The sequence below is a fragment of the Diadema antillarum genome, unplaced genomic scaffold (assembly GCF_040938485.1).
Source record: "Diadema antillarum isolate AM-2024a unplaced genomic scaffold, OU_Dant_1.0 seq00001879_RagTag, whole genome shotgun sequence".
Taxonomy (NCBI): domain Eukaryota; kingdom Metazoa; phylum Echinodermata; class Echinoidea; order Diadematoida; family Diadematidae; genus Diadema; species Diadema antillarum.
The window spans coordinates 4,395-30,477 of record NW_027272547.1 but is presented as its reverse complement, the minus strand read 5'-3'; the positions used below and the strand labels follow the sequence as shown (position 1 = coordinate 30,477).

The 26,083-nt window shown below is 37.2% G+C and overlaps 1 protein-coding gene across 1 annotated transcript; it reads right to left on the bottom strand.

Moving 5' to 3' along the window:
* Positions 1-36: 36 nt before the first annotated feature.
* Positions 37-22,696, bottom strand: LOC139712945 (acyloxyacyl hydrolase-like). The gene is made up of 8 exons (XM_071624725.1): positions 22,498-22,696; positions 16,401-16,496; positions 15,873-15,933; positions 12,879-13,047; positions 12,233-12,306; positions 11,159-11,222; positions 8,569-8,712; positions 37-57 (listed from the first exon to the last, which is right to left on the bottom strand). Exons 1-8 carry the CDS (start codon positions 22,694-22,696, stop codon positions 37-39), a joined length of 828 nt encoding a protein of 275 aa, XP_071480826.1.
* Between the last annotated feature and the right edge of the window lie 3,387 nt (positions 22,697-26,083).

Below are 26,083 nucleotides of genomic sequence, written 5' to 3'. Positions count from 1 at the left end.
TTATCTGTGAATCTCACCCTTGTTGCACAGATCGGTTCATGCTGCTTGCATCAGCCCCTACAAAAGTTACAAAAATGAGCATATAAGAGCATATAAGGGATTTTCTCTTCATCAGAATCCAAATATCTCCGAGTTTGGATGTAATCATGATTTTTTTTTTTTTATATGGATCATTGTATAAAATCTGCATTTCACATGTAAACAAAATTATTTCAACTGGATGTTTGTTTTCTATATAAAAAAAAAAGAAGGATGGTATAATATTGTTGGAGATGAGGAATTGGTTTTTAACTTTTTGCAAGATATCAAGAAACTACTTATGAAATGAAGTACGTGGAAGGTGATTAATGAGGCGCTCAAACATAAAAATGATACTGATCCTCCTAAATATATTTCAGTGGACGGCCGCCAGATTAACGACCCGGTCAATATGGCGGAATCTTTCAATGATTATTTTGCAACTCTTGGTCCACATCTTGCCAGTAAAATCCCGAAATCATTAACTGAATTCTATAGATACTTAGGTAATAGGAATTCTCAATCAATATTTTTTTAACCTATTGCTGAAGTAGAAATTATAGATATTATTAAGAATTTGAACGATAAAAAAAGTTCAGGATATGATGGAATTACAAATTTTCTTTTAAAAAATGTTTTAAACGAAATCATTACTCCTCTTACATACATTTTCAATCAATCCTTATTTAATGGCAAAGTCCCCAATACGATGAAGGTCGCAAAAGTTGTCCCTATCTTTAAGAAGGGACAGAAAGATTTGGTGAATAATTACCGACCAATTTCTTTGTTGACTTCAATCTCTAAAATTCTTGAAAGGGTGGTTTACACGCGATTATTAAAATTTCTCACAAATCATAACATTCTGTCGGATTCTCAGTTTGGTTTTAGAAAACATTACAACACAACCCATGCTTTACTTACTTTTATAGACAAGGTAGCTCATGCTATAGATAGTTTTGAACATACAATTGGAGTTTTTCTTGATTTTTCTAAAGCTTTCGACACGATAGATCATGAAATCTTGTTTTATAAATTGTGTCACTATGGAATCCGCGGTACCCCCTTAGAATGGTTTAAGAGTTATTTAACAGAAAGAAAGCAATTTGTTAATATCAATAGCCATGATTCGCAATTAAAGCCTATTTCATGTGGAGTCCCGCAGGGCTCCCTCTTGGGCCCACTTTTATTTATCGTATACATAAACGATCTTCCAAAATCATCGCAAATTTTGTCATTCATTTGTTTCGCCGATGACACAAGCTTGTTTTTTTTCACATCGAGACCCTAATGCATTAATAAATATGATGAATACTGAGCTCAGGTCTATGCAATCCTGGATTTATGCGAACAAATTATCCTTGAACATAGAAAAAACTCATTATATGGTATTTAATAATTCTTTGAATGTTGTTCCATATGATATCAAAATAAATGATTTATGTTTAAAGTAGGTTAATAACACAAAGTTTTTAGGGCTTTGGATTGACCAAGAATTATCCTGGAAAACTCATGTTAATTTTGTAAGTAAAATTTTGTCTAGAAATATTGGGATTTTGAATAAGCTCAAACATTTCTTTCCTGTTCATATTTTGCAGAGTATATATTCTTGTTTAATATCTCCACACTTCAATCATGGAATTTTGGCGTGGGGAAATGCAATTCACTCATTACTAGATTCCCTTCTCCGTATTCAAAAGCGTGCAATAAGAATCATAAACCACGCCGGATATTTTGCCCATACCAATTGTTTTTTCCATCAAAACAGAATTCTGAAAATTTCAGACTTATTTTATTGTAATCTCGGAATTTTCATGTATAAACTAACAACTAATGAATTACCATCTGTTTTTATCCACATGTTCAAAAGGAATCGTTCTATCCACTGTTATCCCACTCGCCAGAGTGACGCCTATCACCTTCCCCGTACTCGCACTATTTTTGCAAAGAAGACAATTATATTTACTAGACCCAGATATTGGAATGATCTCCCTCTAGATATCACTTCTTCCTTATCTTTATTCATCTTCAAACGCAAATTAAAACAGTTATTACTTAGTGGATATACACTACCAAGCTTTTAGCAACCTTTTTATGCTCCCAGTCTTTTGTCCTTGTCCGCAGCACCAAGTTATTCAAGTGATTTCATGGTACCGATACATCTTTTAATAATATAGCATTTTTGTTATTCAAACACTGCGAGATTTGTATGCAGTCTGGTTTGTGCGATGTCTATGTGGTTCATTAGTTATTACTCATCGATTTTTTTGTACTGATGTAATTTTAGTTGGTCAAGACAAACATATCCGTTCTCCGTGTAAAATTATATGCCTATGAACTCGGGAACCAACAGTTTTACAAGCTTTAAAGCTTTTATGTAGGCCCCATCATATTTCTTACACTTACTAGTGACATTTTCATACGATGTGACCATGTACATTTGTGTCAAGTATATTTTCTTTTTTCTTTTTCTTCTACAATCAAAAGACATGATTGTATGTATTTTGTACTCTTGTTTTGTTGTCAATAATTTTGTAATGTCATCATTGAGAAAATGGAAATATGAAATAAATTTGAACTGAATTTGAACTGAAATGATACAGAGCATACTATTCTAAGAGGAATTCAAAGCCTTTGGATGAAAATCGGTTTTGGAATAGCTGAGGCATCCAATTAAGTAAAACAAGGCTATCCAGATAAAAGGTGAGTCCCACCTTTGATTAGGATTGCTCTGTTTTGGATATTTCAGCCACTTCAAAACCAATTTCCATCAAATAAAGAACGCTGAATCCCTCTTGGAATGACATTCTCTTTCATATTTTATCAAAGGTTTCTCATTATTTCACCAAAATATGTCAGAAATTTGGTATGTGTACTGCATATGTAAGAAAGTTAGGTCTTAACCAGAACTATACCATCCCTTTAATCATCTTGGGAACTGCGGCCCATACTGGCGTCTTGGGATGACGTCATGGCCATGTGATGCATTTAACACAGCGATAATGTACGAAATCCTATGGCGATGGATATTCCTTTAATTCGCTGCATGCCACATCAATTTCCTGTGCTTAGGAATGTGTGTGAAATTTGTACACATTTGACTATTGGCATAGGAAGGGTTGAATAAGACCACAGAATATCAATAACATTCCGCAGCGGTTGTTTCACTCGAAAAGGCACTTTATATCCTCATTTCTTAGTTCTTCGGAGAGCCGTCGTTCCCCTTGTCTCTTACCTGTAAACAAGGCTCGACAGAGCTTGATAACACTGTGCGCATTTGTTTGTTTATTTGTTTGTTTGTTTGTTTAAATGTTTAATTGTTATTTTCCCAACTGAGAAGATAGCTTGATGGCCCATATTCAGCTGCGCCTGCTGGTCTTCCATGGTGGCCATTCAACTATACCAGCTGCCGCAACCGGCAGGGTTGCAAGATCGCCGCTTGTTTTCACTACCTACCCTATTTTATTGCCAAATTCGGGAAAACCTTTTTTTTAAAAAAAAGATCCTTCTTATCACTAACAACATCATTCATACGTGCACCCTTGTAGGTCTACTAAACTGAATATCTAACCCCAAACCTGGTACAACCTTTGAATCTCAGATTGTCAAGTGTCCCCAGAGCATTACAGCTTCGCACTTGGTTTTCATACCCACAACGGTTAATGGTAATCGCAGGTTAATTTTGTGCCCCTTCTCTGCTTAACGGAATACCTCCCTACCCATATATTCAGGATTCTACTTCTATTGAAGCCACAAAAAAAAGGAACAGAAAAAGAAACTCAAGGTCCACTTATTTGAAGAACAACACCAATAGATTAAAACTTGTATAAAAATCGCATGTTTGTTTCTTTTGTTAATTATTGTCAAAGTTCATTGGCTGGAGATATCTGCACATCTCTTATAAGCATTTTGTACTATACTATAGGTCCTATACAAACTTTTGCATATTATTATATAAATAATATACCGGTTATTTCTGAAATCCTGCGCTTACCATTCACGCCGATGTTTTGATAGTCCCGATGGTTGCAGTGGTTCAATTCACGAAGACGCAGGTACAATGAATCAGTTGGTCCTCTGTCGGTAAATCAAATAATTCAAAAAGGTCATGACGGTGTGAAAACAACAATGTGGTTATATTTGTATAAAGATGTCATTTTATGAAAAGTTTAAATTGTCGACTGATTTTTTTTTTCGTTGGGTAGAGGGTATGACTGGATTTGTTTCCTTTAGATGAAAGACTCATTAATCTGATAATGAAATAGTATTCGTAATTTCAAAGGTTTGTTTGTGCGCACCTTTTATGCCACTTTCGGATGAACGAACCTTCAGATTAACGAACCTTATTCCATTTGCGGATTAACAAACTTTTGAAATAATGAACCATTATTGCATTTTCAAATTAATGAACCTTCCCAATAAAGAACATCACCCATAATATCATGGGTTCGTTGCTTCTAATACTGGCGCATGACTGGTAGTATACTAGAAGCTGACATCTTCTCTTTTCGCATAAAGGATTTTTTCCCCCTAAGGATTTAAAATGAGAAGACTCAATTAATATCGAAACTGTAACCAGTTTGTCTAGGCATGTACAGTGGTGATTACCTCTGCAACAAGGTGTAGAATTGCTTCACAATGAAATTTGGCCTTTAGCGAGATGCATAACAGAACAGCTTTTTTGTTAGATTCTTGTAAGCATTGGCGGAGGACTTTTGGAGGCGGACACTCAGGGCATCCGAGCGTATAACATGCAAAGCTCTGTCGAACCCTTGACATGCCACATTGATTAACTGTCCATATGTATGCGTGAGAAATTTGTACACATTTTCACTCATTGGCAAAGAAAGGGTTAAATAGAAACATGACTCTTTCAAAATGGTCACTATGCGTATAGCCGCTTGTTTTCTGACAATCTTTGAAGTGGAACCAGGAAAAGGAAAAAAGAATGACAGGGAAAATACTCCAAATGGAAATGGTGAAAGCGACCTTGGGTAACGTTAAGTGTAGAAAGGGGTCCCACGTCCCTCTTTAATCAGAGGTGGGGTTTTTAATGGTTAAAAAATAAGAAGAACTTCAATGTTAAAGGCAAGAGAGATACAACATTGATCCGACCACATAATACTTACGTTAGAACAGACCACGTTGAGTTCATGTATCCTGTTAAAGAAACACAAACAAACAAAACAAACTTTTTTTAACGGGGGATGGAGGAAACAGGAGGAAGATGTGAACAGATAACAACATTATATCATCCCCTAAAAATACATTAAGTCGCAGAAAAGAGTCACTAAAACAACATTTACGCGTTGTAAATCACCAAGCTGCTGTTTTGTTTTTGTTCCAAAATGTGCTATATCCACAAAATCCAAAGAATATAGAGAGATCTGTGCAGTCACATAGATATTTCCGAAGCACATTTTCTTAAAGCCATTTTGATGTAAAATTATGGGACATAAAGTCATTGCATGAAAACACTTGAAAGCATGTGAAATTAAAAAATAAACTACAGGTTTTTCTCCTTCCATCAAATAAAATGGATTTAACACCTTTTGTAAATGAACTCTTCACATATATTATGTGGGCCTACTTTTTTATTTACGTAATATGATAAACCTGTATTTCATATTAAATGCTTCGCTGACTGCTTAAAAAGCTTTAAAACTTTCTTTTTTATTCTTTTTTATTCATATACTGCTTTCGCGACAAAGAACAGACAACGTTAAATCATTGCCGGTGATATCATTGCCGGTGACATCGTATACATAAGGTCCCTATTCATTCGAGGAAAATCAAACGAACAGACAAAATAAAAAAAAAAACCACACATTTTGGGTGACTATATCATAAACTACGACATGACTTTATCCTGTTGTGTTCTTACAGGGAGAAGTACAGAAATATTTCAAAAATATATACGTTTACAAAGGTAGGACTTTGATCAAATTAAAATGGTGGGTATCCAAAAAAAAAAAAAAAAAAAAAAAAAAAACCTTTTCACATTTCTGACTGGTATAGCGTTGACATGTAGAATATCGGGAATTTCAAATATGTGAAACCATAACAATTTTTTTTTTTCAAAATGATCGCTATATTACTGTTTTACCGAAATTAGCAATATTGCTTCGCCTTCTCCATGTCTTATGCCAAGAGAACAGAGTATTTTTTGAAAGTTCACTTTTTACGATAGGAGGAAACTAATGAACTTGTAAAGCAGATTAAAGTACCTGACAACTAATGATAATAAAGACAGCTTTTTTTCTTTTTTTTAAAAAGCATATCTTGACGTTCTAGAGGTACCAATTTAGGCTAGTCAAGAGCCTATCAAATAACAACAGGCCACGCACCCCTTCACACCGTCCTTAGATTGTTTACGACTTTGCATAAAAGCGATGAGTCCCCCAACTATTGTGTAAAACGAGAAAGCGCATCACTTCCTTCTGCAACCCATTCCAGGGAGGTGACCTCACCTCCCTGCCCATGCGTTTTTGTTGCTCTTATTTTGTTACCGTCTCAACTATATAGGGTTAATCAAGAAAGCTTGATCATGGTTGGCGGCTTTCGCTATCCTCTCCGCCCTTGATACATACAGGCTAGGATTTTTATGGGGGAGGGGAGGGGTTCAATATTGGAAAAAGTGGACCTTTATACAGTATACCCCTTCCAGACCGAACCCCGCTGAGTGTAAGTAGGGAGACCACCTCCCTGGTGTAAGTAAAATTAATCGTTGAAGATGTCAGCCACCTCTTTCGGGTTGAACACTTCTTGGCAATGAACGTAAAGGTGTGGAGGATACGTTAACCGAGTTCAAGGCCGTTGGCCCTATATACATAGAAAGGTTAAATCATTGCTGCAAGTACAGTATGCTTTCAACGTTTGGGGGAACACACAAGGGTGAGGGGTGGCAGTATGGGGGTGGGGGGAGAGTATCCCCCTCTTTCCATCGTAAGGGTCTGTGATACGTCTCCTTTCGTGTTGTAACATTTTCAGTATCCCATCAGATCACTTTCTGGGCGGAGACGTGCTCTCACCTCTATTTTACACAAAACGCTTGGCGGTTTTATTCAAGAAGAAGCAGGGATTATTGTGCTGACGAGAGGATTACATTCTTGCCTCAGTGAACACGTGCTTTGCCATGATATTGTCCCGACACGTCGTAATCCTCATTCAGTGGAAGGAGTAGTCTAATGATTTAGGACTGAGTTTAATCCTTCTCGAGAGCTGGGTATCAATGAATCCATTTAGATTTATTCCTGCGGGTCTTCTACTACCAGTATATTACATCAGAAATCCGTAAACGACTTTGTTAGTGGCCACAATACATAATATCAAGCTTATAAAAAGATAAAAGTTTACATGATTCTTTCGTTCTGAGTAATGGTTGATATGTGGTGAAAAGTGCTGAATACACTCTTTGTCGCTGAATTTTTGTCTGCGATATCAAACTCAATTTGCAGTCGACAAAATTATCTGCCAACTACTAGGTTCCGGTGTGGACTTGTTACATTCTGATCACCCCTGTCATGAATGGACTTTTCCCAGTATGCAAATTCTCCTCCTTCTCACACTTACCCGTAACAGCTGATGTCATTGGCCAGTCAATTTCATTCTCTACAATCATAAGGATGTCTTTTAAAGCCTCCTTAAAGAGCAATGGACAGAATAGCAAAATGACAACAACAATGAGAGTTGGATAACGCAGTATATTATTACAGGCAGCAAAATCACACCATTACAAATAAATTGATCATGGATTATTAAATGAATTATAGTGTCAACACAAACATTCAATCTCACCTTCTTGTTCATTATATTGTTATCATTATTATTTTCTCCTCTTTTTCTTTATTTTTATTTTTCTTTTCTTTTTTCTTTTTTACAAAGTCCGTCCTGTATACGTCTCATAAAGTACGACAAAGTCGACATTCCTGGGACCTCAAGGAGGCCGCGGGAAGAATGGCGATGGCCGGAGGGGCAGTCTGCTCACTGTGCAGCTGAAAATAGCAAATATCATACACGTCTATAATCTTGCTGCCAATTAAGCAATATCTGATTAGATACAGGGAGTGTTTATCAAGATGTTAAAAAACATCTTAGTACTCAAAGAAAGTAACAGAAGGAAAAAAGGTTTTCATTCATTAAAGGGCAGTGTAGTACAGTATTGGTGCAGATGAGAATTGGGCTTTTAACTTTTAACTTTTTGCCAGATACCAAGAAAACACTTATGAAATAGTACAGAGTATACCATTTTAAGAGGAATTCAAAGTTTATTTGATGAAAATTGGGTTTGGAATGACTGAAACATCCAAAAACATAGTAAACAAAGCGATCGTAATAAAGTGTGGGTCCTACACTTTCTTAGAATCGCTCGGTTTTGTATATCTCAGCCATTTCAAACCCAATTTTTATCAAATAAACGTTGAATTCCTCATAGAATTACATGCTCTTTCATATTTCATGAGAGGTTTCTTATTGTCTCACCAAAAAAGAAAAAATGTTAGAAACCTGAAATTAGGTCTCAATCAAAACTATAACAATCCTTTTAAGCCTTACAGCGTTAAATTCCGTGGCTGTCACCCATTCTTTGGGTATGTGAAAGTGCGCCCCCGCCGAGTCGCCGAGTAGAATGGTTCCCATGTGCGGTGTCTGGGAGCAGAGCGTCTCTTCGTAAGTTTTGTTGGATTTGGGATCCGTGCCCTGCATGTGTGGGGTGGGGAGGGGAGGGGAAGGATAAAGCAATGTTACTACTGAATATTAATGTAAGTTAATATTCTTATATACAAGATAGTTTATATGTAACTTATGCTTCCGCAAGAAATAAAATCGTCTCTGGAACACAAAATGGCATGTCACTTACTGAGCTCCCCCCAGTTTGAGCTTAATCGTTTAATTAAATTTAGCTATGACACCAAATAATTTGACATGGGTCTAATGCATCAAAGTAAGGTATAGTGTCTTCCAGCAGAGCCAATGTGAATTTATATCTTGCAGATGAACAGTTCATGCCAGTTTATTTGAATTCAATTTGTATTTTGTCCCTAAACAGATTTCGATACCAATAGTCAGTTCCAACAGGCATTGTACATCCTTGTGGTGTGTGTTACTGGTTTTAACGCCAAAAGATAGAGGAATTTAAAAAAAAACGAAAAAAAGAGGGGGATGACTACCTACGATAACTAGTAGATCACATTAAGTGAAGACAAGATATTTCTATCAATAGGAATGCTAAACAGACTAAAGCTGGCATCTCATTCCAAGAGTGAAAGAAAGTGGATAAGCACTGCACTCCGATCGTTTGCCAGTCAATCAACGAGTATCCCCACGTGATGGCGCTATTGCCTGCTTAGAGTCAGAGCAGGCAGGTGACTCCCTGATCAGAGTCATCGATGTGTTACATGGCTCTCTGAGTGGAGAGCCATGTGTAAAAAGTGAAATTATGTTGTTGTTTTTTTACATATTCTTAGATATAATTTTTCGTATGTGACACTAAAAACTGTAGTATCATCTCATCCAGTTATGGTTGCACAAAAGTTTGAAAATTTATAAATTTTAAACGGACTAACTGATTTTTCTCAAACTTTTACCAATGTGTTCTACGAATAGTGCTGCATTCACTCAATCTACACAGATGATGGACATTTTCTTCAAGGACTTTTCCTTGGATGAACTTTTCCTTCAAAAAAAAAAATTAAGGCTTGCTACCTCATGCTGCGGCCTGACTTTCGTTACTTTGTATCATACGAATATTTTCATGAGCACTAATACAAACACAAAATGTGGGTCTATATGTACGTATTATGAATATGTATACATTATCACAGATATTGGTGTTTCTATAGTGTTCTTAAATCTCTTGTATCATAAAACTGTCAACCAACTTACGTAGATGCCATTACAGTTCGAATCCTGGCTCCCGTCATTTTCAACTGGCCTGCGAAATACCATATGACATGATGATACTAGCTTATTTTTGTTACACATTAATGTAGCTTGATTAGCTTGTTTTATGTGATTGTCATTACTGCAGTCATTTGGATTTTGTTCTGCCATATTGTAGAATACAAGAGTATCCTATCGTATATAGGAAACACACTTTCATCACTTCTCTAAACGATTTATCATAACAGATATTCTTTGTTATCACATCAAAACTTATTACACCATTGCTGTCACATGAATAGACTATTCATGTCGACTAAATGGCATTGGCTACCTCTGTCACTACTGCCTCTACTATCACTTTTACCTTGTCTTCTGTTTATTACCCTTATATTATGTATATTATGAAAAAATTCTAATAATTTCACTGCCATAATCAGAGTGATCAATTTGTTTCGAATTCTCTACCACCACTACCCCCACCACCACCGCCATCATCCGCATCACCATCACCATCATCATCATCATCGTCATCATCATCATCATCATCAACATTATCGTCATCACCATCACCATCACCATCATTATCGTCATCACCATCATCATCATCATTATCGTCATCATCATCATCATCATCATCATTATCGTCATCATCATCATCATCATCACCATCATTATCGTCATCATCATCATCATCATCGTCATCATCGTCATCATCATCCTCTTCTTTATAGTTATTGTTAAGATCCACCTCGTTCCTGGGTGAAAGTTCGATCGCAGATCGTCACAGTCTTTGCCCCTCCAGTATGAACCACGTAACGTCTAGACGATTTATTGAAAGATGGAAATGCAAATGGAAATGTAATAGGACATCAAAGAAGGACGAGAAATTGATAAGATAAAATGAATGCTGCCCTCGATTTGCTCTGAGATTTAATTTCACTTCATTTCTTTTTTTTTCTTCTTCATCTGGCGGCACTTGCTGCTATCATGTTTGAAAAAACGGGATCCAGACACATAGAGAAACAAAGTAGTAAAATCCTTCAGAAAAAAAAAATCATTTTGTGATGAAGACAATAGTTTCTCGATCACACTAGAAGTTTACCAAAAAACTTAATGAGCCCAAAATATAAGGAATGAGTGCACTAACTAAATTGTTATATTCTGCAAAGCGCGGAGGCGAGTATAGGCCAGTATAATAACTCATTGTTTGCTAGCGAATATCGTTTACTGTAACGGCCAACAGTGATAACGATCGCTTTACCTTCATGGCACTGAAGTAATCTGCATCGATGTCAAGTAACGGCAAATGCTCATCACCGAATTTCCTATTTACAGAAAAAAAATAACAGATTGTCATATAATAAAGAAATGGATTAATCATAGATTGACTGCAGGACGGAGGAGCATACCTTTCTTCAGACGCAAATATCGTTTTTGTTACTTTTCATTTCAAATCAGACGAACATTTTCTGCAAGCACTGTATGAGAGATGATTTATGACCCTTGTGGATCTAAAACCAATTTTCTTACGGAAATATTGCTTACTTCATGCGTGCCCCCACCTCACATGACTAATTCCAACAAGAATCTACTCCGTTCAATGATCACTCATGGATTTTTCCTCTTTTTTGTGAAAGGCTGCCTTTTAACACAAGAACCTTATAGTTTCATTTGAAATTGTTATTTCAGCATAGATCGGTCTCCTTGGGCTTTACTGAAAAGTATATCTGTACATCAGATTAAAAAGGTTTGGTTGGTTACTAGTATATCTCTGTGGACTTGTAATGCCCCCCCCCCCCGATTTTGAGTGCTTTTTGCTGTGTTTCCAATGTCGATATAGCAAAGATTGCAGGGTGGTGTGTATGAATCTGACGATAACCGTATTGTTTATATATATATATATATATATATATATATATATATATATATATATATACATAGTCTAGGTCCAAACATGTTGCGAATTCACGTATTGGCTCCAATGTAACGAAGAACATTACTCCTGAAGAAGGTGGATGGAAGCCACCGAAAATTTTGAGTTGCTCAATAAACTCTATATTGGCGAAATATTGCATTACTGGTTTATTCTTCGTTATATATATATATATATATATATATATATATATATACATATATATATATATATTATAGAGAGAGAGAGAGAGAGAGTATATGATTATTTATGAATACACACACATCTACTATAAAGTTACAATTTATTAATTTACAAAAATAATTTTCAACTTTCTGATTATCAGATGATCAAAGTCTCAAAACACTTCTTTGAAGCACAAAGCCATAATACATGTTTATGAAGATTTATGTCAACTCTTACTTTTTGATGATTTCACAATACTCCTTAAAAACGGGAAGTTTAGCGCAGTCAACATCTATCCCAAGATGCTCTCTCTGTTTAAAACAAAATAATATCAAAAACATAACATCAAAATAACATCAAAAATTACAACCAAAAGTAAAGATAAAATGATCAATATGTGAAAGTGAGAGAATGGTGTTAATTTTCCAATAAATAAACATGTTAATAGACTAAAGTAAAAGAAGTTACTTCATTATCTCATTCCATTTTTGTGAGAAAATTTATGAACAACAAATCAAAATGTAATTTCTGGTGTGATTAAGCTTGACGTATAAAAGATTTCTCGGTCACAAGTAATTATCGATTTATAAAACATTGACATTTACGATATAAGTAAATAATGATGTAACATCTTTATCATCTTTTGTTTCGATTGTCTCTTTACTCAAAAAGATCAAAATTAGTTTGAAGCAAACTAAGCTCATAAAAAGCAGGAAGGACTGTGCTAAAGGGCTATTAACTGTTCGGTTTCTGTACGTGAGGTCAATATATCATCGCACTATGCAAAGTTCTTGTTACGCCGGTGAAATATATTGTAGATACAATATTGTCTCAACAGCCTTCAACTCCACTATACATTACACGCATATATTATCTTGTTCACCTGCAGCAGTGAGGGCGGTAGACTCCGACGGACCTTTCGAAGTATGCTCTCCATAGACAAGCCAGCTCTCGGCAGAGGATACAAATGACAAGAAGGCCAATCGGGGTCAGTAAAGCAGAAACCAAGGAGATTACAGGCAACGTCAGGTGTGATGTAATCATCGAATGCCCTGAAATGCAATGAAAAAATTGTAACATAAGTGTAAATGATTCTTTGCTTGGATGTGTCTTCACGAAGACTCGACCATTATTATAATCATTATTGTTAAAAATTGTTACGTTTATTACATTATTATCATTATCATTACTACTAATACTACTACTGTTGCTGCTACTATAACTACTAGTACTATAACTACTTCTATTACTGACATTTACATGACTGTTATTATTACTATACCATTATCATTATGATATGCGGTGTAAGTTTCGCAAAATTACCAAAAGACATCATGGAACATGCAGACATGTATATAATCTCGACAGCAAAGATGAGCCACACTAGATATGTCTATCAGAGTCAGATTATCAAAGTTTGTAGAATAATATTTCATTAACTTGGAAGGGGAAGGTAACTCTAAAAATTGGGGTTCGTTACTCAGCTATCCACACCACTACTTCAACAAATCACCTAATTTCCCAAACCTTATAATTTTAAAGACAACGAAAAGTTGTCATGTATTTTAGGTGTAGTCTTGCTATAGTGTTCTCTTTTGGTTTCTCTTTTTCAGCATGAACATTGTTAGATGAAATCAGGATCGTTAGGTATGCACTTTATATCAAGCTAGTTTCGTTTAACCTCCGACATCAAAACTCTGTTTATGAGGACATTATCAATGCATCTCTATATCATTAAAGGAAACCAAACCCAAATACATGTAGATTTAGTGAAAAGAGCAATATTAGTAGAACAAATCTGTGAAAGTTTTCGGGAAATCGGACAACCAATTCAAAAGTATAAAAGCAAAATATAACTTGTTTCTCCTGCTCTCTGAAATTACAAGTAATTCTAGTCAAGTGCTCTTTCATTATGCTAGAAAAAGTGAAAAATGTTGAAAATTCTTTGTATTTTCTTTATATTGTTGTCCATTATGACGTCTTGAAGTGTAGAAGTCTTCTTATATCCAGCAATGATGGCACCGAGATGTCATGAATTCATAACTTTTGAACGGATTGTCTGATTTTCCTCAAATTCTTAAAGGACAAGTGCACCTTCATAGACATGTGGGTTGAGTGAATGCAGCAATATTAATAGAACACATCATTGAGAGTTTGAGGAAAATCGGACAATCCGTTCAAAAGTTATGAATTTTTAAAGTTTCTGCCCAGTCACGGCTGGATGAGAAGACTACTATAGCTTGTGATGTCATATGAGTACAACTATATAAAGAAAGTATAAAGAAAATTCAAGATATTCTCACTTTTCTCACATAATAAAAGAACACTTGACTTCTCTCCTTCAGAAGTCAGGGGGTATAATATTACCCCTAACATAAGTCAGTAACAAGTCGAAGAAATGTGCACTTTATTCAAAAAGTCAAGTTTTGTGAAATTCTCTTTTTATTTTCCTTATATCGTTGTACGCATGTGACATCATACACTGTAGTAGTCTTCTCCTCCAGCAGTGATTGCACAGATATTTTAAAAATTCATAACTTTTGAACAGATTGTCGGGTTTTCCCCAAACTTTCACTGATGTGTTCTACTAATGTTGTTGCCTTCACTCAATCGACATGTATATGAAGGTGAACTTGTCCTTTAATGATATGTACTTATAATATTGCTGGCTTCAGTCAATCCACATTGATATTTGGGCCTTGGATTCGAGAGACCAGATGAATTGATTAATACAATGCTATATAGTAGCAAACTATTTTGCAATTAGTATAACATCTTGATGCTAATTGATGACAGTCTTCATTCTACATCACATGCCCCGCACTTGTACTGGAATTTATCTATATCGATTCTACCGAGAAAGGCATAAAACAAAGGACGGCTTGAATAAAGTGGCATGCATTTATGTCAGAGGTGTCTTTACAAGTGGCAGGATTTATCAACTACTACTATAGATTGTTTCACTTAATTCACATGAATATTTGGGCCTTGGATTCGAGAGAGCAGAGGTATTGATTAATACAATGTTACATACTAGTAACAGACTACTATAAACTCTTTGCAATTAGTATTACATCTTGACATTAATTGATGACATTCTTCATTCTAAATCACATGCTCCGCACTTACACTGGAATTTATCTATATCGATTCTACCGAGAAAGGCATAAAACAAAGGACGGTTTGAATAAAGTGGCATGCTTATGTCAGAGGTCTCTTTACAAGATGCGGGATTTATTAACTTAGAGAGAAAATTAATTTGACGTGCACTGACACTTTGTAGAGTCATTGTTCCTTTGAAGATTATACGAAAGTGAGTGCAGGATGCATTGTTGCCGCCGTATAGTATTCTGATGAGCAGTTTCATGTGATCACGATACACGATGTACGATTGTACGTGCAATACACCTAGTTGTCATTGGCCTTTATGCTAGTTTCATATATTGTATTGTTATGTTCAAGGAGACGAAAGGATCTTGTCGCTATGATTATTAAAGTATATCAAAAGAATCACCGGATCCGCCTTTATCAAGTTATGTAGCATGTATGATTATTTTCATATTCTTTTTCATATAATAGGTGTATATAATATGGTACACAGTCATTCAGATGCAGATGCAGATTACATTTTATTGTCCAATGTATAAAGGATTTTTTTCCCGTTGAAAAGGATACAATCATGTACTTTCATTCTCGGTATGCCCTTCTCTTTCTCTGTACAAGCTTTCGAGGAGCATTTCTCCTTCATATACAAGTATGGAATTGTATAGCTCCATGACACCAGATATAGCACCCTCCATCTTCAGATGTATGACTTCTCTCTATAACATACGAGAATACATATAATTCATATTTCTTTTGCTGTCCCAGAACTTACATCTGTATCAACACGGGGACAGCCAGATCGACGAAGGTTTTGCATGTTGGCCTAAGTATATCTGTGGAGAAAATATTATGCAACATTACAAAAGTGCTCAAAGTGTAGTATATGCACGAATAAAAATGTAATCATGTTTATGTAATCAGGCACTGAGAAACTGAGTACAAAGCTTAGATATTACATTGCATGACTAAACTTTGTAAGTCACTATACAACTGTTATACTGAAGATAAGAGTCATAATCTACGCGCAAATCATCTATTATGGAACACATGTTTTGTGAGGGGGTATAATATTGGGATCTGAGGTTGATCGTTAATATACTTTCAAAAAAAGACATGGTTGCGTTCAACAGCATAAATCAGTGTTGTCTTTAAATGATTATCTTTAGCATTAGAGTTTCGCTTTCTCAAATAGTACGAAATAATTTACTCTCCTTCGCCCTAAATGAAATCTCTTTCGCCAATCTTCCCCATCTTTGCCCGTCGCAGATGACAGCATCAACTCTACCGTTTCCATGGTTACCTGGGAGATAGGAGCAAATCCTTTCCAATCCTTGGGCAATCGACTCGTTGTGTATTTCTGCCTTCTGCTCGGCCAAAGACACGAGAAGAGTGCACACTGGATTGAGAAGAGGAGTCGAGATGAAAGAGGAGAGATGAAAGTTTAAATAAACATAGTTGTCGGAGGATTTTCTTTCAGGGTTTGTATAAAATGAGCAAACCACACAGGAATGGGCAGATATGCATGTACGGGAACCATACAAAGTTTCTGTTGGTCTCTGTTTTACAGGCACAATAATGCGAAGTAACGTGGATAGGAAAACAAAAAAACCCAAAGTATATACCGCTTCATGCTACATACTACAACTTTTAGAGAGAGTTGATATTCTTGCCACTGCTATAGCGTTTTTAGCACTGATTGAGGTTTATAGTGTTATTCTCACAGTCAAATCGACATTATGGCCTCCGATGAATTGATAAAATGTGTTTGCATCAAAGCAAATAAAACAGAACTGTGTGAACAAAATAAAAGTCATTAAAATTGGGCCTCAGCAAAGAGTGGGTAAGAAGTTTTCTTGATTGCATACCAGTACCCAGCGATACTGTATACTCTAGAAAAACAATTCGGTATCTAGGGATTGTATTAGTAAACCCTTTACAAACTAAGTCATTCTCCCATATATAAGTTATTGCAATGTTGTATGGGGTACTTGCGGCTCTACCAAAATAAATTCTATATTTAAATTACAAAAGAAAGTTATACGTATTTGTACAGGATCGCATTTTCTGGCTCATACTGATTCTTTATTTCATGAGCTTAAAACATTGAAGGTTTTTGATTTGAATATTATTCAAGTAGCAGTAATTATGTTTAAATATATACATCATCAACTTCCATCATCGTTTGATAACATGTTTAGGTTTAATACTTCTGTCCATTCGTACCCTACTCGTATATGTAGAAATTTCCACCTTTTGAATCCTAAATTATTAGTGACACATAAATCTATAAGACATTCGGGTCCGGATATTTGGAATAATCTCCCGGATAACATAAAGTCTTGTTTAAGTATTTATTCTTTGAAAGCTTCACTTAAACGATATTTGATACAATTATATTCTCCAAACCAATTGAGCTAACAAATATTTATAGTATAGATTGTCATCTTATTGTCAATTTCTATTTTCTTCCTTCAACTGCATCTTGCACTCTCACCTGCAACTGCACTGCACTCACCTGATCACCTTCCTCCAAGAGAGTTATGTCGTTGGATAGTCATTTTATGAGGCCTCCATCCATTTCAAGCTTAATCGCTTATGATGGTGGTCTCCTGCATTCAATTATCTCTGTTGTTTACTGAAAAATACTGTATATTTTATTTTCTGTTTCTGTGTATCTACATCGCTCAATGCAATCACCTATGTGTATCTATTTATGTACTGTTATCGATTTATTTCACTGCACTTGTTATTCTTTGTCTTTGTACTTTTTGAAGTTTGCATTCAAATTGCATCTGATTGAATGCAGAAATAAAAGCAAGCAAACAAACAAACAAACGTCTCATTTCTGATATTAAAGATACTGAGTTCAGTAAGTTGCACGAAGAGAGCAGAAGGAAGTAGCTCCTTCATACAATTCTCTCGGTTATAAAAAAACAAACAAACAAACAAACAAACAAACACAAAACACTTTTTGAATAGCACAAAATGTCTCCATGTCTTTATGATCCAAATAATGGCCTGAATCATGACGTTTTACATCGAACTAATCTATCTGTCCACTTGCTTATAGTACAGCTAAAGGAGAGGGGATGGTCAATGGGATACTTGAAATAGAAATAGATAAACTGGAAAATATCAAATGCAACTTAAAAAAAACATTAAAATCATAAAGACAGCGTACTTCTCGTGCATGCAATGCCATTCGTTGGGGGAACTTCTGGGTAGTAAAACATGCAGAAGAATTTGACAAAACAGTATATCCCTTAGTCTGCTTAGGCACGCAATTGAGGGGAAAAAACTCACCCAAACATTTCTACGTCATCACTTTGACACTCCACACCCCCTCAAATTTTCTTTCTTCTCTCCTATCAAACTTTGATTCAGGAACTTTAAGGTATAGTCTGATAGTGGCAAAGTCTTAAAACCGGGTTTTCCCCGTGTCAGTTGACGCGAACTTTGTATAGTGAATTAGAGAAAGGTAGAATCATGATGCAAACGTCAAATTCTGCGAAGGGCTTGATGGAAACCCATCAAGCCCCTTTTCATGCAAATTATAGGGAAATAAACATGCATCCAGACCTGATGACAAGACATTCGCAAGCCCTACATAAGTAGTAATAAATTTGCGTCTCTGCCATAGCAACATGTAGTGTCTCCCTATAACGCAACAGCTCATTAAAGCACCATTTCCTTTATCTAGTGATTGTCCGCCAACAACAATCGAAATTGAAAGCAATCAAAACATTATTTCTGGTGATCACATGTCGTGATGTACTCTGGTGCACTATTGACTATAAAGAGTTATTACCTGACAAGGATGTGAATACCACTCACACACAAAATGGCTACACATCAAGCATGTACACGTCACGTTACGTACATGTTGGTCAAGCCGTTAGTTTATCTTTAATGGCATATCTCGTGTTGCTCAACTATAGTTTGAAACTGCATGTGTGTCTTCCTGTGTATGCGTACTGCAGCAGTCTTACATTGTATTCAGAGATAATCTAACTTTCCTTGTTTATCGTTTGTGTTGCATACATATACGTTTGCTCTCCATTAATCTGAACATTATTTCATTGGGCCCATTACAGAGCATAGGCTTACCTTTTTTTTCCTTTGGTAAATTAACGTAAACTCCATGTCTTTAGTTTGTTATATCGAAGTACTTTTCTTTCTGGAGAATGAGATATGAATATATTAGATAATATTCTAAAGTGTATAACCACTTACGTTTCTACATTTTGTCATAGGTAACAAGAGTGACTTAAAATTAGAAAGATTTGTTATTCACTAACCACTTCAAGCACTCACCATTATGTAGGATAAGCTTCGTTTGAAGAGCAATTCGTGAAAGCAGGAAGCTGCCATATCATAATTGTCGATGATGTGCCGTTTATTTTTATCACTGTAAAGATCTTCTCAGCATCCCATTATCATAATTTATAACGCCTGGGAAATTAGTTACATAAAATCAGCTGATAATACTCAGACGCACACACGCACACATACACACACACACACACACACACACACACACACATACACACACACACACATGCACACACGCACAAACACACATACACGCACACATACACACACACACAAACGTATATATATACATACGGTGTATGATATATAACTGTATGTATACCTGTATACATCTCTGTGTATTTTATGTGTTTGTGTGTTTGTGCGTGTCAGTGTTTATACGTACTGTTTCATTGTGCCTCATCAGTATTCATAGTAGATGTAGGTCACTCTTTGAGTATAAATTGTAAGATTACGCAGTTCTCTCTCTCTCTAATTATCACTCGTGTATAGGGCAAAGTCTCGTGAGGCTTGGTGTCATTAGTTTTTAGCTGATGATAATAATAATCTCTGGAAGAGATAATCTGAAAATTTCGTGAGGCCTTCTTATAGGGTCTGGCATGAGCCTGGAAATGATTCCATTACGATCTCCGTAAACGAGAGTGCACTCCATTAGGTTGTTGTTGTTTTTTTTTTGTATACCAATATGAAGACATTGTTCATCCTTTCCTCTAGTGAGCTGTTGAAAGTCTTCAGAAATAGGACGCCCCCCCCCCTGCCATCCATTCGATTTATCAACACACAAACAGCATTCTGATAGTCTCGACTCTGTCAGTTTTATGGAGAGGGAAAGTAAAACTTTGCCAATAAAGCGGCCCCAGTTTCTATCATACTCCATTTACATTATGCAGACTAGTCTTCACATGGTTGTCTGCAAGTAAAGTTAAAGAATGGTCCCAAACAGGTGATGTCTGTGAGGTCATTGCACGAGTCCGACACTCACGAGTCATAATGCCCACGAGCCCGACATTAAGAAATAAAAAGGTTCCCGGGTCATGCAGCCCACGAGTCATACAGCTCATGAGCTCGACAATAGGCAAACAAAGGCCCACCAGCTCGACACTAGGCGAACAAGGCCCACGATCTGAAACCAGGCTAAAGAAGCCCATGAGACCAACATTAGCACAAGGGACTGAATGTACGCAGTGTCGGTCTCGTGGGCCTTGCCAACTGTCGGACTTGTTGGCCTTGGAATTGTTTGCTCAGTGTCGGACTCATGGGCCTTATTTGCCTTTAGTGTCGAGCTGGTGGACCGAGCAGCTCGTGGGACCTTGCTCATTTAGGCCCGAATTCACGAAGGTGGTACAAATGAAACCATGGTTTAAACCATGGACAAAAACCATGGAGCGCCAAGTGTCGCACGGAATATTTCGCTACGAAATGATTGGTCATTTCGTCGACAAAATGACCATTTCGTTAACGAAATTATCATTTCTTGGACGAACTGTTCGTTTAGTTACAAAATGTAATCATTTTCATTACAAAATCATCATTTCATCGACGAAATGACTGATTTCGTAACGAAATATTCCATGCGACACTTGGCGCTCCGTGGTTTTTGTCCATGGTTTAAACCATGGTTTCATTGATACCACCTTCGTGAATTCGGGCCTTAGTGTCTATATAGCTCGTGGGGTGTGTCTCGTGGGCTGCATGAATCGTGGGTTGTATGACTCTTGGGTGTCGGACTTGCGACGTGCACCCAATTTCTGTTTACAAACTTTGCCCACTGTGGTCCATCTCCATCAAAAAACTGTAGCTATAATCAGCAATAGCGGGCATGACAGCCAAAACTATTTCTAGGTGCACTTATTGGCATATTATGTTATGGTCACGGTGAGAATATACTAATTAAGTAACTATGGGTATACAATTTTGTTGCTATGAACTATAGTACAGCGAGCTACAATCAAATTGATATTGTATAGTCACAATGAAAATTGTAAACATAACGTAGCTGCAATAATTCTGTCGAACTATGACTCGAGGCCAAAGTACCTTGTAGCTTTTATCTCCGTTGACATTTTGAGCAGTTAAATCGGCTCTTCAAGTGAAGCTAATCTACTTTAACAAACACAGAGTAGTGATTCTAGATGTGCTGAACAAATAATAACTACCCAGTATGCCTCGGACAAGGCAGAGTAGGCTTCAATGGTTGTAATACTGCATGAGTTTTTATAGCCAAACCATCATTATGTCCAGCATTTTAAGCCAAGCCGTTCATGAACGAAAACAGTGTACTAATATGAAAATCAACAGAGACACGGGTTCCAATTCGCCATTTTTTTTCACCATGAGATAATGCTAAAATCAAATCGCGTTGCACATTCAGAAAACAAATTTATGTAACATACACGTATACAATCAATAATACTTCTGTCATAACGGTGGAATATAATCGCAACTCGTAATCATTTCATTGTGTCTCTAAGAGGAAGTATTGCATATAAAATATCCGGTATGAAATGCACTGTTGAATGCGTATAAATGTGCTTTCTGCCAGCATCAATATATCAGTACAGGAACCGAAGGATTTATACATACATACACCATCGCAATGACAGCCTACATGCCAGCCCGCCATTCTTCTAGAATAACAGACAGACAGACAGACACACGAATGCACTCACTTTACACACAAATAAACGCACATCAATATGAAGACTCAGAGTCATCTCGAATGAAGTTATAATAGTCATTGACAGTGTTATTTATGATACCGCAGGCCTAATCATTGCGGCTATATACATGTACATATATATTGATATAATATTATATATTGATCTGTCTTAATGCATTCCTTACTATTGACTGTAAGTAATTATATACATTATGATACATACACCCACATAAAGTGATCTTGTATATAGGATATCATTATTTTGTGTAAAGCGCTCGGAATATCTGTAAATTACATGTATATAATAAGGTGCTAATATACCGCAGCTGTACCATTTTCCATCTGCCAACTTTCTTTTCTTTTCAGTTGATCGAGGGATAAGAGTGAATGGATTTCTGGGAATTACCTGCACACGGGGTACCCCCATTGACACCCTTTCCTAGAGGCCGTGGGTTCGAAGGACCATTGCTCCCCTTCAGCGCTTCCCTCCTCCACGACTCGCCTCGTGCCCCGTGACAAGCACCCAACAGGCAAGCAACCACCACCAGCACCGCGAGCAGCCGGACAGGCCGATGCCCAAATCCTTCAGCTCCCACCATGCCCATTGGTAGCTGGAAACCACGATATCAGAGGTGGAAACTCTCAGCTTTCGAAAGTGACGACCCTTAAACGGAGATCCACCACTTAAATGCCTCCACCGTACGTGTTCAGCTGGTTTATACGCAGATTACAACTTAGTCTATGTGACGTACTGTGCGCTGGTTAAAGTAGCTTGCTTCTGACAAGCATTACACAGACCTTTAATCGACAAACGCATTCGCATTACTTTGTTTAGGTCAAATCTAAAAATACAAACGGTAAAAGTTTGGCCAGTAACATGCGCGTCATTTATCTTGTTAATATGGAAGAGTTCTGTCCTTCACAAAAGGTACCTTTTATTTAGCGATTATGACAACAGCAACAATTGCCTCAGGAAGTAGCGGTTTCATTCAATTCCCGGGGAAAAGCTTTCTTTATTTACGGCCAAATAATGTGATCATTTTGTATTCTGTTTTGTTTTCCATTTACCTTCAGTTGTGCGTGTCTGTTTCTGTTAGTCTATATCTATTTGTTTATTTTCGCTATGTCATATGACCGTGATAAACAGGCAGAAAATGTCCTGTATGTTTGTAACATTTGAAATGTTTTATTGTGGATCAAAGTTGAATATCATGCATCATTCTATTGTGTATATCTAATTATTAAGAAATATGAAAATACGACGAAGCTCAGCAGTAGCGAGCGAAATGTCGTACACCTTACTACGATTTTCTTCGATTAGATTAGAAAAGATTAATTTGTTCCCCAATCGTTATAGTATTCACCGCGATGGTCAACATCTTCACAAGAATATGAAAATTGATTGGAATGAAATGAAAGAAATAGATAAAACTGATAATATGGAAGTGTTTTGGAAGAAAAAAAGCCCCACCCACACTCTAAAATGTACATCCCCACGTGCTGTCACACTGCAGCTGATAAATGAAACTGCATTGGTCTTTAACACTCGTGACTCAGTGGATAGTTCTAGCGCATTTATTTTTCTTTTTCACCTGGCATTGAGGTAACATATATCAAACTAATGAAAAAAATATAGAAAAGACAAAATGTACAGTGGATTATAATTAGAAATTGTGTCTGTTTACGAGATCTATACTAAAAGCTGACTTTAACAAGATGTGGAATATGAAGAAATTGCAGAGCTTGTATCTGCGGGTTCCAGAGAAGAAATAGCAATGTGAATACGTTTTGTAATGCATAAAGATGGAACTTAAAGAAAGAACTGGGGACATTTCTGGAAGTTAGAATAGCAAGGTACAGAGAGAAAAAGAAATGAACGATAGAGAAGGAGAGCGAGGTGAAGAGGAGAAGCTTTTTAGAGGACAAAATAGATAACAATTCAGGGGCGTCACCAGCTTTTTTTCAAGGGGGGTGCGTTTTGACACTAAATGTTTACGAGATTTTTTGGACAGACATTTGGAATATAGGAAGCTCTCAATCCCTAGACTTTTACTGTTTTTTTTTTATAGGGAAACCAAGCGGGGAAAGGGCACCGGCGTAGCTAGGATTTCATCTTGGGGGGGGGGGGGGGGGTAGTATGCGAGGGAGCGAGCAAGGGTGGGGGGAGGGTGTGGAAGTGCCGGAGGGGATTGTACCCCTTTAAATGGATTATGGAATGCGGTGTGAAACGACAAATTACTGGCAGCGATATCAGGAGAATGGCATAACGACTACATGCGAGCGAGAGGAGCGAGAGAGCTTGAAAATTTTGACATTTTACAGTCCCAAAACTGCCATTTGGAGCCATATTTTTTCGCTTTGGAAATAAAGGAGGGGTGGGTTGTGCAACGGGCGCAACTGCTAATTACTGGTAGCAAGATCAGGAGAATTGTATAACAATTCAATGCGAGCGAGCGAGCTTGAAAAATTTGACATTTTGCAGTCCAAAAACAGCCGTTTGTAGCCATATTTATTTACTTTGGAAATTGAGGGGGGCGCAACTGCTGGCAATTACTAGCAGCAACATCAGGTGAATGGCATAGCAATTAAATGCGAGCGAGCGAAGAGAGCGAGCTTGAAAATTTTGACATTTTGCAGTCCAAAAACTGCCATTTGGAGCCATACTTTTTCGCTTTGGAAATAAAGGAGGGCGGGGGGGGGGGGGGGGGGGGGGCGCACCGGGCGCAACAGCCGGCAATTGCTGGCAGCAACATCAGGAGAATTGCGTAACAATTAAATGCGAGCGAGCGAGCTTGAAAATTTTGACATTTTACAGTAAAAAACAAAGAAACTGCCGTTTGTAGCTATATTTCTTCGCTTTAGAATTTAAGGGGCGCATCGGGCGCAACTGCTGGTAAATACTGGCAGCAATATCAGGAGAGCATAATGATTACGTTCGAGCCAGCGGAACGAGCGAGCTTGAAAATTTTGACATTTTACAGTGCAAAAACTGCCATTTGGAGCCATATTTTTTCGCTTTGGAAATAAAGAAGGGGTGGGGCGCAATGGGCGCAACTGCCAGTAATTACTGGCAGCAACATCAGGAGAATTGCATAACAATTAAATGCGAGCGAGCGAGCGAGCGAGCGAGCTTGAAAATTTTAACATTTTACAGTCCAAAACTGCCGTTTGTAGCTATATCTTTTTCGCTTTGAAAAATAAGGGGGCGCACCTGGCGCAATTGCTGGTAATTACCCGGCAGCAACATCAGGAGAATGGCATGACGATTAAATGCGAGCGAGCGAAGCGAGCGAGCTTGAAAATTTTGACATTTTACAGTTCAAAAACTGCCGTTTGTAGCTGTACTTTTTTAGCCTAGGAAATTAAGGGGGTGGGGCGCACCGGGCGCAACTGCCGGCAATTACTGGCAGCAACATCAGGAAAATTGCGTAACAATTAAATGCGAGCGAGCGAGCGAGCGAGCTTGAAAATTTTGACATTTTACAGTAAAAAACAAACAAACTGCCGTTTGTAGCTGTATTTCTTCGCTTTAGAATTTAACGGGGCGCATCGGGCGCAACTGCTGGTAAATACTGGCAGCAATATCAGGAGAGCATAATGATTACATTCGAGCGAGCGGAACGAGCGAGTTTGAAATTTTTTCATTTTACAGTCAAAAAACTGCCGTTCTTAGCCATATTTTTTCGCTTTGGAAATTAAGGGGGGAGGGTCACCGGGCGGAACTGCTGGCAATTACTGGCACCAACATCAGGTGAATTACATAACAATTAAATGCGAGCGAGCGAAGAGAGCGAGCTTGAAAATCTTACATTTTACAGTCCAAAAACTGCCGTTCTTAGCCATATTTTTTTCGCTTTGGAAATTAAGGGGGCGCGCACCGGGCGCAACTGCAGGCAATTACTGGCAGCAACATCAGAAGAATGACATAAAGATTAAATGCGAGCGAACTGCCGTTTGTAGCTATATTTTTTCGCTTTGGAAATTAAGGGGGC

What these genes read in the sequence shown, in the direction of transcription:
- LOC139712945 (XM_071624725.1), bottom strand. Translation starts at nt 22,696, where the DNA reads ATGGGCATGGTGGGAGCTGAAGGATTTGGGCATCGGCCTGTCCGGCTG. An exon ending in TATTGTGAAATCATCAAAAA is followed by an intron (nt 11,223 to 12,232) that starts GTAAGAGTTGAC and finishes TTCTGTAAATAG; the next exon opens with GAAATTCGGTGATGAGCATT. An exon ending in CAGCCACGGAATTTAACGCT is followed by an intron (nt 58 to 8,568) that starts GTAAGGCTTAAA and finishes TAACTTTTGTAG; the next exon opens with GGGCTGATGCAAGCAGCATG.